This window comes from Oryzias latipes, chromosome 2 (assembly GCF_053564925.1).
Source record: "Oryzias latipes strain Hd-rR chromosome 2, Olatipes_Hd-rR_3.1".
Taxonomy (NCBI): domain Eukaryota; kingdom Metazoa; phylum Chordata; class Actinopteri; order Beloniformes; family Adrianichthyidae; genus Oryzias; species Oryzias latipes.
The window spans coordinates 31,335,349-31,348,391 of NC_136238.1; the positions used below are offsets into that span (position 1 = coordinate 31,335,349).

Consider the following 13,043-nt stretch of genomic DNA (forward strand, 5'->3'; position numbering starts at 1 on the left):
ATGGTGTGGGTACCGGATGTTCTCGAGTTGCCGGATGTTCTCGGGGTCCTTCGGGGTCCTTCGACCAATGATGACGTCACACTATTTGATTGGCTGTAAGTTGCCTCGACCAATGAGTTAACGTCGCTAAGTTTTTAAAAAAAACTTTATTGACAATTGCGGTATCATACATTAACAATGACATTAACGTTAACAACGAACAATAACAATGCAATCAATATTGCCTCGAAGATCAGTCACCATTGCCAAATATAACATATTAACATAGAAAATAAAGAATAGAGGGGAAAAAAAGAAACAATGAACATAACACACAAATAAATAAAAACATAAGTAAAATAAAATAAAGGAACATAGAAAAAATCTAAATAGTCTAATACTAGTTAGGGGTACTCGTGAAGTTTGTATTTCTGAACAAAACAGAGCTCTTTATTAAATGTTATAAAAAGTGGTTTGGTCTTCAAAATTTTATTTTTGTGCATATAAAACTTTCCTTGCAATATCAGGATATTAAGAACTGTATTTTCTGGTCTATATGATACCACACCGAATAGAACATTTTTTGAGTGTAAATGAAATGGCATTGCAATTTTGGAAGAATACCAGAAGCAGAACTCATCCCAGAATTTTTTTATAATTCCACAGTTAAAGAATTTGCACTGCAGTTGTAACTTGACCTCACCAAGATGGCGGTGCTCCTCTCCCATGAGGAACCACGTGATGTCTCCTCTAGTGATATAACTCATTGGAAGGACCCCCCGAAGGACCCGAGAACATCCGGCAACCCGAGAACATCCGGTACCCACAACGGAAAGCCGTTGAGATCGAGCCTGTTTGTTTTGTTTGGGTTAAACGCAATGCATTGCTGGGACTGAGAGACTGAAAAACGAACTCATTTACATCAAACTCTAGTTTTGAACAGAGACGCTTGGAATTAATGTGTGTGAATATATTTATATGGTGTTGGGGGTGTATTTTGCTTGGTGATATGTTTAAGGCCTGCTGAAAATTACTAAATTTATATATTTTTGCTTTATTGTACTCTTCCTCTGCAATAAGATAGAGGAAATTGTTACAAGATCAGTCATCTGAAATATATGCAGAATATGTTACTTATAAAAGCCATTCATATGAATAAAACATAATACTATATCAGTAAAGTAGACACAACACTGTTTCAGGAATTTTCATAGCAAAATTTCATCAAGTATCAAAAGTTAAAAACGTGCAAAATTATGCTACATTAGGAAAGATTTTTGAATCAATTTATCAATTTTTGGAGCAAGTGAAGTAATATCATTAAAAGTCAATCAATTTAACAATTTTCAATAAGTGATTAATCATTTGTTTTCCTTTTTTTAAATATTTTTTTTTTAAATGTTCTTCTTTTTTTATAATAAAGTAATGGTGTAAGGGAAAATAAAAAGGGTCCATAAACTGTCGATTGCCCAAGGTTGGCATTTCTTCTTCTGCTGAACAACAGCTGATCTTCTGGGTTCAAAACAGTTAATAGTTCTCTTCCATGTTATGTCTGCAGACATTAGATTCAGGTCCATATCCTTCTTCAGCTGATATCAGCTGCGGTGAAAGTTGAGGTCAAGTTGTCTGCATGTCAGAGCTCTGTTGTCATTCAGGTGACGTTGGACGTATGGAGAAAGTGTTGAATCCAGGTGTCATATTTCTTGAAATTATTTGGCTCTTTGATTTATTACTGCATGTTGTTTCAGACGACCGTGATCAAACACTTTTCAAACTCTTTCATGGTGCTCACAACCAGAACCTTGGACCGGTCCGGTGGACCGAGTGGTTTGACGTAAATCCTGTAGCCTTTAACCCAAGTGTTCTCAATCTGCTTACGCTTCCTGAGAAGCCGTGCATGTTTGGAGATTTCAGCATTCCTTCTGGTCAGATGGTCGTTCAGATAAGCAGCCGATCCTTTCAGGTGTTTCCTTTGGGTCATCAAAGCTAGCTTGTGTTTGTAATTCACAAACCTGATGAGGATCGCTGGTTTATCCGTCTCCTTTCTCCCGGGGAGCAGGTGGCAGGTCTCGATGGTATTGAGATCCGGGGAAATCCCTTTAGATGTGAGAAATGAATGTATTTGCAGTTCCAGATACTCTGCTCCGATCTCCATATTAGCACTGCTAGCTACGCTAGCGCTAGCATTAGCAGTGCTAGCTCCTGCTGCATTCAGCTTCGCTCAAGGCTTGATTGGTACTCCAGTGAGAATGACATTATTCATCCTTACTTGCTGTTCCACATCGTCCAGTCTTTTCTCCAGAATCTCGACCCGGTTTTCTCTCTGCTCGTTTTGAGCCCGAAATCTTCGGCACTCTTCCATCATTTCCCAAAGTGGCGTTAGCTTAGCGGACACTTGGTCCATAAAGGATTTTAGCGTAGCTTGAATATCATCAAGAGTCTTTTTGATGATATTCAAGGTTCCGGGTTACACAGCAGGCACGCCACGCGTCCTGCTGTGTAACCCGGAAACGGAACACCAATGATGTGAAAACTGACTTAAAAAGTAAGGTGGGGATGGGATCAAGAGAACACATTTTTGTTTTCATTTGGGACATCACTTGTCGTAGCGTTGCAGCGTCAATCAAGACAAAACTGTCGAGCATTTTCTCACTGATAGGAGGATGTACAGTGAAAAGGTCAACAAGGTTTAACTCTACCTTTATGTAGAAACTGAGTCGGCCTCTCTTACATGAGCTCTGAGCTTATTCCATAAGACAGGGGCTTGATGACTAAAGCCTCTACCTCCAGCTGTGCTTTTATAAATTATGAGAACCACAAGCAGTCCTGCATTTTGTGGGAGGTAAAGCACTATGATATAGGATGGGGCCATACCATGTAAGGCCTTATATGTAAGCAGGAGGATTTTAATCTTGATTCTGGACTCAACTGGGATCCAGTGAAGTGAAACTAACACAGGAGTGATGTGATCTCTTCTGCTAATTCCTGCTAACAATCTAGCTGCTGCGTTCTGAACAAGCTGGAGACTTCTTAAGGAACTCTTAGGACACGCTGCTAACAAAGAGTTACAGTAATCCAACCTCGACGTAACAAATGCATGGATGAGTTTTTCAGCATCACTCTTAGAAAGTATATTACTGATCTTAGCTATATTGCGCCAAGCCTGTGATATGTGAGCCTTAAATGATAAATCTTAGTCAAATAAAACCTTTAGCCTTCTAACTATAGAATTGGAGGCTTTACTTACCCCATCCAGGGAGACTATCTGAGCAGATAGAGCATCTCTGAGGTTTTTAGGACCTAGTATAATGACCTCTGTTTTTTCTGGGTTCAGGAAGAGGGAATTAGTTGTCATCCAGGTCTTGATGTCTCTGTTGCAGTCATTCAGTTTCTCTATATTGTCATTCTGGTCAGGTTAAATGGAAAAATACAACTGCGTATCGTCAGCATAACAATGGAAATGAATGCTGTGTTTCCTGATTATGTTTCCTAAGGGAGCATATATAGGGTAAACAGGATCGGTCCTAGATTGAGCCCTGAGTCTCTGTAGCTAACTTGCAATGAGAGGACTGTCCGTTTGCATTAACACACTGGTATGAATTAAACAAATAGAATTCAAACCACTGGAGGGTAGATCGTCTGATCCCCTATTTTAAGCTCTAATCTTTGGAGTAAAAGGCTGTAGTCAATAGTGTCAAAAGCTTCACTGAGGTCAAACAAGACCAGCAAAGAGAAAAGTCCCTTTTCTTAGGGTAATACAGTAAATCCTTGTTTTTCGCGGGGGTTACATTCCAAAAAGAACCCGTGATAGGCAAAATCTGTGAAGTAGAAACCTCTATTTTTTTAACAAGTATTATACAATTAAAAACTGTATTATACATTGAAAAGAAAGAACAAACCATTTTACAGGCTCAAGCATTTGTTTCACAAATAAAAGTATTTTAGAAACACTTTTTCAACAAATAACTTCTGTACTGTACTGTCAAATAATAATTTTAATCATCAATGTGAACAGAAGGCTCCAAATTGCGGAGATTAGCCCCGCCCACCGCGACCCTAGTGATTGGATTAAATTGGGAGAAAATTTAAAATGATTATGAAAAAATACAAAGTACAGTAGGAAAAAAAGCGACTCAGGTGTATTTCACTGCTCTTGAGCCGCTGCATCCTGACTCCGCTCTGCAATGTTTTCTTCTGAAGCCCGCGGTGCAGCTGTGTTTGTTCGGGAGAAGAACATAGTGATAGGCAGTTGTCGCTCTTTTTCTATGAGTTTTAGAGAAACTCGAAATTGCAAGAGAATTTGCACGAACGTGTTGTAAATTGGGGAAGCTGATGTACGTGTACATATTAAACTGCAACGTTATTGACGCACAGGTAGAGAAGAAGCAGAGTGACTTTTTAGCCAATCAGAATGCAGAACACAATGCAAATCCGTGATAAACCGTATTATAGCGAGGGATCACTGTAATACGTTATTAGACTCTGTAAAGTATCTGCAGGGGGTTTAAACTTTCTCTTACTGTTGTGTGAGACCATTTAAAATGGGATTAAGTGTTTCCTAAGGAAGTTTTTATTCAATCATTATTGGGTGATCTTCAATTGTTAATGAAAAATACACTTTGCATGATGATGTCATGGTCCGATGACTAGGCAGACCCAGATGCTGTAACCCGGAAGAAACTCAAGAGCCGAGGTAGGATTAGAATGTTTAATAATAGAGGCAATCCAAGACAGAAGAATCAGGTTCAGGGTCTGTGGGAAATCCAAAGCAGCACGAGGCGAGGACAAGACCAACTTGAGGTGAGGCTGAACGCAGAGGACGGCGAGACCAGCTTGAGACGAGGTGAACGCAGAGGACGGCTGGACCAGCTTGAGGTGAGGTGGAGTGCAGAGGACAGCTTAACCGGAGCAGAGCGAGGAACCAGCGTGACAAGAGGGGTAATGACCTGAAGGCGTAAAACAGGAGCGGGTAAGTACAAGGCTTGGAAATGAGAGCGAGGTTACTTAGATTTAGGACCAGGCGTAAGCACCGGAGAGCGTACAACGGACTGGCGTAGTATGCTGGGGTGGATCTCCTTAAGAATGATCTGCCAGATGATGAGGTGATGAAGGCCAGCTGGTTTCAATGAGAGAGCAGGGAGGGGGAGGCAGCAGCCGGAGTCACCGTGACAGATGATGCCATTTAAAAAATACATTTTTTAATTCAGGATTCAAGATGAAGAAATACAATTTGATCTGACATTTTTTAAACAATAGCTTTAAAGAAAAATCAATTGGATCTTAAAATGATTGTTTTTTTGATTTCATAATTCAAACGAAAATTCATTTTCAAACTGTGAGTTCAATCTGCATTTTAGAAAATGTATTTAGGCATTAAAAATTTATGATGATAACTTTCTTTTTTAATTACTTGTCTGTTTTGGCTTCATTTTAGAGTCATTTTAAATCTTTTGTATTTTAATTTACCATCATGTTTTTGGGTCCAAATCTAGGATAAATTGCTGAACAGTGAAAATGTCATCTGTCAGTCTGTCATCAGGGCGGGTCCCACCTGACTGAATGGACCAAGTTCCTGGACCTCCAGCTGCATCACTGCTCCTGAACACACTTTTCTGTCTGATTGCAGGTTGATAGATTGCAGTTTGTCAAAGATCAGCTGTGAAGTTCTGGTCTCAGCTCTGAAGAAAAACCCGTCTAATCTGAGAGAACTGGACCTGAGCTGGAACCAGAACCTGCAGGATTCAGGATTTCTTCCTCTGTGTGGTTTTCTGGAGAGTCCAGATTGCAGACTGCAGACTCTGAGGTCAGACTACATGTTTCAATTGTGTTCAGATCAATATGATAACAAAGTTGTGTTGACCCACAGTGAGTAGAAATGTCCAGATTCTGATCTGCAACAGCACCCACACACACACACACACATGTATATGTGGGTGTATGTATGTTTGTAAATTTTAATAATAATGGATTGGATTTATCTGCGCTTTTCAAGTCACTCAAAGTGCTTACAATGTGTGTGTGTGTGTGTGTGTGTGCGTGCGTGCGTGCGTGCGTGCAGAAAACCGCCCAATCTGGTGAGATCATTTCTCATTTCTCATTAAAATGCAGGAACAAACTCACTTTTTTCTTTAGAAATGCATTTGTAGTTCACTCTCTGTGTTTATACAAAATGATTGAGCAACTTTGTCACATTTGAAAGTTTATCAGAATAGTTACTGAAACAGGAAATCCGAATCTGTGAATATCTTTCTAACTTTATCAAGTCTTCTGAGTGCTGCACTTTGATTGGTTGACTACCCCCTCCTCTTACCCCCTCCCAGTTCCATTATCGGACACAGATCAGCTGTGACACAAGTTTCTCGCAAGGAATGTGTCAGAAGTCAGAGCGCAGTTGTGGCACACTTGTGATTTGCACCAGCAGATTGGTGAACACGCAGAAGCACAATTTAGCAGTTGGAATCACAGATTTGATGTTGTAACTCTAAATAAACACATGCAAATGGGATTTTTTCAGTTGTGATTGAGTTTGTCTAACTTTACAGCAGAGGATTTTTACATACAGATGCAGATTTTGGGTGTGCAAGTTCTCACATCAAATCTACAAGTGCGTCTGTTTTGGAACATATTTACCTTCATACTTTCTTTATATCTATTGCTTATATATAATGAGTGTATAGATTGTATACAGTCTTTCCAACAGGATTCATCATAGTGTCTTTGCTCATCATCTTCCCATCACTGAATAGTTTTATCTGTTTTGTGGCTGTTAAAGATCTTTAACTTATTATAAAACTCTTTAATGCAGTTTTTCTTAGTCTTAAGATTCGTCATGACCACAACTGTCAGGGCCCCCAGATCCAAGCCGGTGTCCTGCTCGTTTTCCAGAAACCCTGCCTTGTTTGCTCCATGATCAATAAGGAGCTTCAATGGCAGGCAGGATGGTTGGAAAACATGTAAGACACCGGCCCTCGAGGCCTGGATTTGGGGACCCTGGGATCTTCAATTCTCTTTTTTTTTTTACTTGTCCTGTCCAACAGTTGGGCAGACAGATGAGAGCTGAGGGCCTCTTGTGTTGGACATATTTTACTTTTACAACAGGGGTTATAAATTTTCCGACAAACCAGAGGTATGTCTGAATGAACCCCTTTTGTAATCGAGGCCAGACTTTATTCATTTTAATTATTTTTGAAATTCTTTTGTGTTGGACCGGACGGAAAAGGAAAGAAGGGAAGAAGAGAGAGGGATGTTAGAAAGAGGGGGATAGGAGGGTGATCATAGGAGGGAGGGGAGGGGGTAAAACCATGAAGCATCATAAAGCAACAAGCTACTGGATGTTTATCATTACAGTAAGGTACAGATAAAATACAAGTCGCAAAGGGGCGGGGCCTGTCCACACACACACTCAAATGTTATAAACACACCTGTTAGCTGCAAAAATGTCAACATGTACACAATACAGATAGTGTTCACACATGCACACTTATGCCTACAAGCCAACTAGTGTGAGATATTTCATTCATTCAGTGCAAAGGTGAGCTGACCCCTGTGCTCAGTTGAGTGTTTATGTTCTTCTAAAATGGATGATGGAATGTGGAAAGCAGGAGGGGGAGCAACCAGCCACGCCCACACCCAGACCCCCACCGCAGCAGCCGCGGCAGCAAGAAGCCCCCAACGCCACACAGCAGCAAGCAGGCAGAGAACAACCGCCCCCGGTTGCCCACGCCCGCCACCCAGGCCAGGGCCAGCAGGACCGCCGCAATGCCCCCAGAGCCAGAGAGCAGGGAGGCATGGGGGGAAAGAGAGCGCCGCCCCAGCCCAACCAGGAGAGCAGCCCCCCGCCACGCCGGAAGAGCCTAACGCAGGGCCCCCACAGCCCAAGACGAGCACCCCATCACCACCCAGGAGTTCCGGGCATCCCCCCGCCCCAACCCCAGGTAAGAGCCAGGACCAGCCACCCACCAGGGCCACAGACGGTCCAGAAAGGCATAAGACAGGGTTCCAGCCGCCCCCACCCAGGAGAGGGGCACCCCAGAGAGAAGTGGGGCCCACAAGGGTTGCTGTAGACATGGCCCGACCAGGCTCGGCCACAGATGGAAATTGGCAAGGCCCGGCACCCGGTGGCAAGGACCAGAACCCACCCTGCAGGGAAACAGACACCCCCGGCCCAGGTGTAATATGATCCCCGGTCTCCGGGCTTGCCAGAAAGCTCAGGGATCCCCCTCCCCGCGTTGGGAAAGCACCGCCGGGCCCCGGAAACCGGCACCCAGGGGACACGGCCACCGCCGCCAAGGGCCCGGCGTTGGGAAAGCACCGCCGGGCCCCGGAAACCGGCACCCAGGGGACACGGCCACCGCCGCCAAGGGCCCCGCACGCCCCACCTGGGACGGGGCAGGAGACAGATGGTCCGAGGTCCCGCCTTCCTTGCGACATGACTGTGTGCATGTGTGTTAGTGAGGGTGTGTGTGTGCGTGTGTGGGTGTTTATGTTTGAATGTATATTTTGAGGAGTAAATGGTGTGTGCACTAAGGGAGTGCATTTAAAATTGGCGGGTAAGGCACTGAGGAGACATCTCCTGATTACTCACAGTTATGTCCGCTCACCCTCCACACCAAGGGGCCCTAAATGTCTAAGGTGCAGTTAAAATTGGCGGGTAGGGTGCCAGGAGGACATCTACTGCTTGCTGGCAGTGATGTCCAAGCACCCCCCTACCAAGGGCCCTACATGTCTAAGGTGCAAATAAAACCGAGAGGGGGGGGGCCCACTCCATACGGCAACCATGGGAGGGGGACCACTGCCAAGTAGCCCCCCCCAAGGCCCAACGCAGGCTAAACCCCCCACCCCCTCACCCTAATATGAGATTATATGAGCAAGGGTTAGGTAACTTGGGGACAGGTGGTAGACTGTCCCCCGGTGCTCAAACAGCCCCCTCCCCCCAGCCCCCCCCAGCAACGCGCCCAGGACCCCCGGCCCCGAAGCCCCATCCCCGAAACGCCGACGCCCCAGGCCCAGCACCACCCACCCCAAACAGACAGTGAGGAGCCAGGAGCGCCGCCCCCCCCCGGAGCAAGCCCAGGCCCCCACCCCCAAGCGCCGGGAGAGCCCGGTCAGGCCTCGACAGGACCAAGGACCGCCAGCCGGCCGGGGCAAGCGCCGATTGCCTCAGCTGGGACCCCGGCCCGCCAAACCGCCAAGGTCCCGTACCGATGGTGGGACCCCCCCCCCAGAAAGCCCCCCACACAGGACGAGGCCGACAAGCCCCCCCCCCTCCCCCCCACACACCTCCCCAGACCCCGCAGCCCCAGCGGATGACACCCAGAGCGACTGGGGGCCCTTCCCTGTCCCAGAGCCAGGGAAGGGCCGGCCCCAGGTGTAGACGGGCAGCCCCCCCGCCAACCCCCCAGCACAGGCAAAGAGACCACCCCCCAAGCCAAGCCGGGCCAACACTCAGCCCCCCCCACCACACCCCACCACACCCACACCCAGAAGACCACGCAGCACCCCAGCCCGCCCCACCCAGGCACCGGACGCAGCCCCCCGACCAACGGAGTCCCTGCCACCCCCCGGCAGGCACCGGAGGCCCCGACCCCCACACGACCCATGGCAGAAAGGCAAGGAGCAGGGACGACCAGAGCCCCCACCCCCTAAGTCAAGGAGTTAGCTATGGGAGACCAGAGAGACCGAATCCTTTCAAAGTTACTTGAACTTTGGGCTGACATTTTTTCCAAGCTGATATGATCAAACAGCAGATTTCTGTGTTGACTTATATTTATATTTTTTTTGTTTTTCCAATTTATTAAAATTGTTTTTTTTAGCAATACAAAGAGTTATGAAAATGATAGATACTAATCCTCCTTTTACATCGATGGCACTCATGTCACCAAGCACACAAAGTGACGGTGAAGCCGTGATTGAAACCTTAAGCCAGACTGATACCTACCTGCTGCCAGAGAGCCTGGACAGGCGTGCAGAACCAGAGTGCATGCATGTAACTGTCGAGTAGGTTACTGTCACAGTGCTGACAAATGTCTGAGTTACTGAGACCAATCTTGAACATCCTCTGTCCAGTGTAGTAAATTCTGTGAAGAGTTTTGAAATGGATTAGCTGCAGATTTGGACATTTTGTCAGTTTAAAGGTGTTTAGACAAAGTTCTGACCAGAAGCTTTCATCTTGAATTCTCAATGAACAATTAACTTTGCAATGTGATGATGTAATTTGAAAATGCATTTCATAATTTAGAATTCAAGCTGAAGAAATACAATTTAAATTAAATTTGATTTAATTTATTTTTAAATCAAAGTTTTAAATTAAAGCAAAATTGATTATTCTTTATTTTGTTCTATAATTCAAAGTAAAAAAATTTTTCCATTACATCTGTTTCTGACAGGCTTTAAAAAATGTATTTAGTTATTATTAATCCATTATGATAAATGTAGATAAATTCCTCGTCTGTTTGAACTTCATTTCAAGTCATTTCTAATCTATTGCATTTTCATTCATGATCATGTTTTTGGGTCCAAATCCAAAAGAAAAGAGCAAACAGTGAAAATGTCATCTGTCAGCCTGTCATCAGGGCGGGTCCCACCTGACTGAATGGACCAAGTTCCTGGACCTCCAGCTGCATCACTTCTCCTGAACACTTTTCTGTCTGATTGCAGGTTGAAGGGAGGCTGTTTGTCAGAGATCAGCTGTGAAGTTCTGGTCTCAGCACTGAAGAAAAACCTGTCTAATCTGAGAGAACTGGACCTGAGCTGGAACCAGAACCTGCAGGATTCAGGAGTTCTTCATCTGTGTGGTTTTCTGGAGAGTCCAGACTGCAGACTGCAGACTCTGAGGTCAGACTACATGTTTCAGTTGTGTTCAGATCAATATGATGACAAAGTTGTGTTGACCCACAGTGAACAGAAATGTCCAGATTCTGATCTGCAGCAGCATCTTCCTGCAGCTGCTTGTTTCAAAGCTGTCTGCTGACATTTGGTCTCCACAAAGTTCTGCTTTCAGCCATCAGCTCTTCTTTGTGTCTTTGCTCCAACAGACTCCTTTAAAGCGCGTGCAGAAGAAGCAGCCGTGCACGCTCACATGCACTCTGAGTCCTGCTGCTGTGTTTCAGCAGATGCAGCTGAGAGTCCAGCGGCTGATGTTTGTGAGCAGACAGTGACAGAGTCATGCTGCAGCTGGATGCTGCTCTGACAGACACATCCTCCACAAACATCCTCACCTTTTCATCCACAAACATCATCACATCATCCATCAAAGCTCCAAGCAGCTTCTGACTCTTCATTCAGAGCTGAAGTCATGCTTGATCAGGGATCAATGTCCAACATTTGCTGCTGACTCTTCCTCATCACTTCCTTCTTCTCTCTGCTTTGATCTGTTGGAGCTGAAAGTCTCTGCTTGAAGGGCTGCAGCAGAGAAGGACTGGAAGATCATCTCCTGAAAACTGGGATGAAGACTTTCCAGCATCATGCTGCTGAAATTCTCCCATGATTCAGTGCTGTTTGGAGAAGAGCTGAGCAGAAAGAGGAAGTGGACTTTTTCTGCTGTTGCTGCAGAAACATCAGTTGGTTTGGATGCAGCCACAGGCTGATTCTGGACTTCTTTCCTGAAGCAGCTGCATGTTGTCCTGAATGTTCCTGGATGTTCTTCTTCTCTGCTTCTGCTGGACTCTTCTGATCTGCTGCTGTTGCTTCACATCTTTGGACTTTTTCTAAACTTTCTGATCTTCTTCAGCTCTGAACTCTTTAGAAGAAGTGAAGGATGAAAAACATGAACTTTGTCTTTAAACTCAACTCTTTGTTCTGGATTCAGGTTGATGATCTGCAGATTGTCAAAGACCAGCTGTGCTGCTCTGGTCTCAGCTCTGAAGTCCAACCCGTCCCACCTGACAGAACTGGACCTGAGAGACAACAACCTTCAGTCTTCAGATGTTCAGCAGCTCCAGGATCTGGTGGAGAGTCCAAACTCCAAACTGCAGACTCTGAGGTCAGTAGAGGGTTGGAGTCAGTCCAGCTACTTCCAGATGTTTGGTCCTAAAGTTAGTCTGAGAGCAAAGATGCAGAGTTTCCTGTGAAGCTGCAGCTTCTCAGTGAAGCTCTGAGGAGAATGATGACAGGCTTCAGGACAACAGTCAGCCAATCAGAGCAGCAGAAGCTCCAACAGGTGAAGATGACAGGAAGCTGCTGCTCTGAACAGGACTGAAGCTCCTGCTGCTCTTTCTGCTGCTGTGCTGCATCACTGACTGACAGACCAGGATCAGGAGACACTCCTTCATCTCTGTCTCTATACTTTCTCTCTGCAGGTGGAAGAATGAAGACTGGTGGGACTGATGTTCCTCCTGGAGGAGCAGAGAGGAGCAGCGGCAGCAGCTGGTCTGCAGAGATGTTGTGATTGGACGGTGTTCCTGGGAGGTCGAGAGCAGAGTGATGGAGGAATCAGAGGAAGTGGAGATGAGTGTCAGAGCTGCAGCAGGAACTGATCTGAGATCAGCTCCACTGTCTCTCTCAGCATCAAGTGGACAGTTATTGTGCTGCAGCTCCCCCGGTGGACTGATGGAGAACTGCACTTCCTCTTCTCATTCTAACTTGGAGTGTTGATCTGAAACATGGGTTGGATTCAGATGTTCAGCAGCTCCAGGATCTGGAGAAAAACAGACCTGCAGACAAACAGATTCTTTTCTAGATCATCAAAGTTTTCTGAGTGAACTTCCTTTTTCTTTAGTGTTTTGTGGGTAAAACTCTGTTCTTTTTCATGCTGACAGCATTTTTAGCTGCAGTTTTAAAGAAGTTTCATCTAAATCCAGTTGAATCTCCTCATTTTCTAGAATGTCTGAAACTAGTAGAAACTTTCTGAGCATAAAGCCTGTTTTCTCCAGAGGACATGAATGAACAGAGTGGATCTTAGTGAGGAATGACAGCCTCTGGATGCAGAGAATCACTTTGATGCAGCTGCTGCAACAACACCAACTGTATTATTGAAGCAGGAGGGAGAAGGGAGACACCTGCTGGCTGTTTGCAGAACTGCATCTTAGTGTCAAAAGGCTTCAAACTAAAAGCTGTCTGTAAAATAC

General features: G+C 45.1%; 3 protein-coding genes across 7 annotated transcripts in view; 2 read left to right on the forward strand and 1 right to left on the reverse strand.

Annotated features, from left to right (window-relative positions):
- Positions 1-13,043, forward strand: part of LOC144981346 (uncharacterized) — a 676,107-nt gene that overhangs the window by 515,320 nt on the left and 147,744 nt on the right. The window lies entirely within an intron of this gene.
- Positions 1-13,043, reverse strand: part of LOC111948918 (uncharacterized) — a 377,453-nt gene that overhangs the window by 92,542 nt on the left and 271,868 nt on the right. The window lies entirely within an intron of this gene.
- The window catches only part of LOC110013539 (NLR family CARD domain-containing protein 3), a 68,800-nt gene that overhangs the window by 17,338 nt on the left and 38,419 nt on the right, over positions 1-13,043 (forward strand). For 2 of the 3 annotated variants that reach the window (XM_023961996.2, XM_078934427.1), the window contains exons 10-13: positions 5,606-5,782; positions 10,636-10,812; positions 11,786-11,959; positions 12,276-12,775. In XM_023961996.2, the coding sequence (XP_023817764.1) occupies positions 5,606-5,782; positions 10,636-10,812; positions 11,786-11,959; positions 12,276-12,303 (556 nt within the window). In that variant the 3' untranslated portion in view covers positions 12,304-12,775. Of the gene's footprint in view, positions 1-5,605; positions 5,783-10,635; positions 10,813-11,785; positions 11,960-12,275; positions 12,776-13,043 lie in introns of those variants that run through there. The other variant, XM_078934433.1, reaches the window with a different exon arrangement.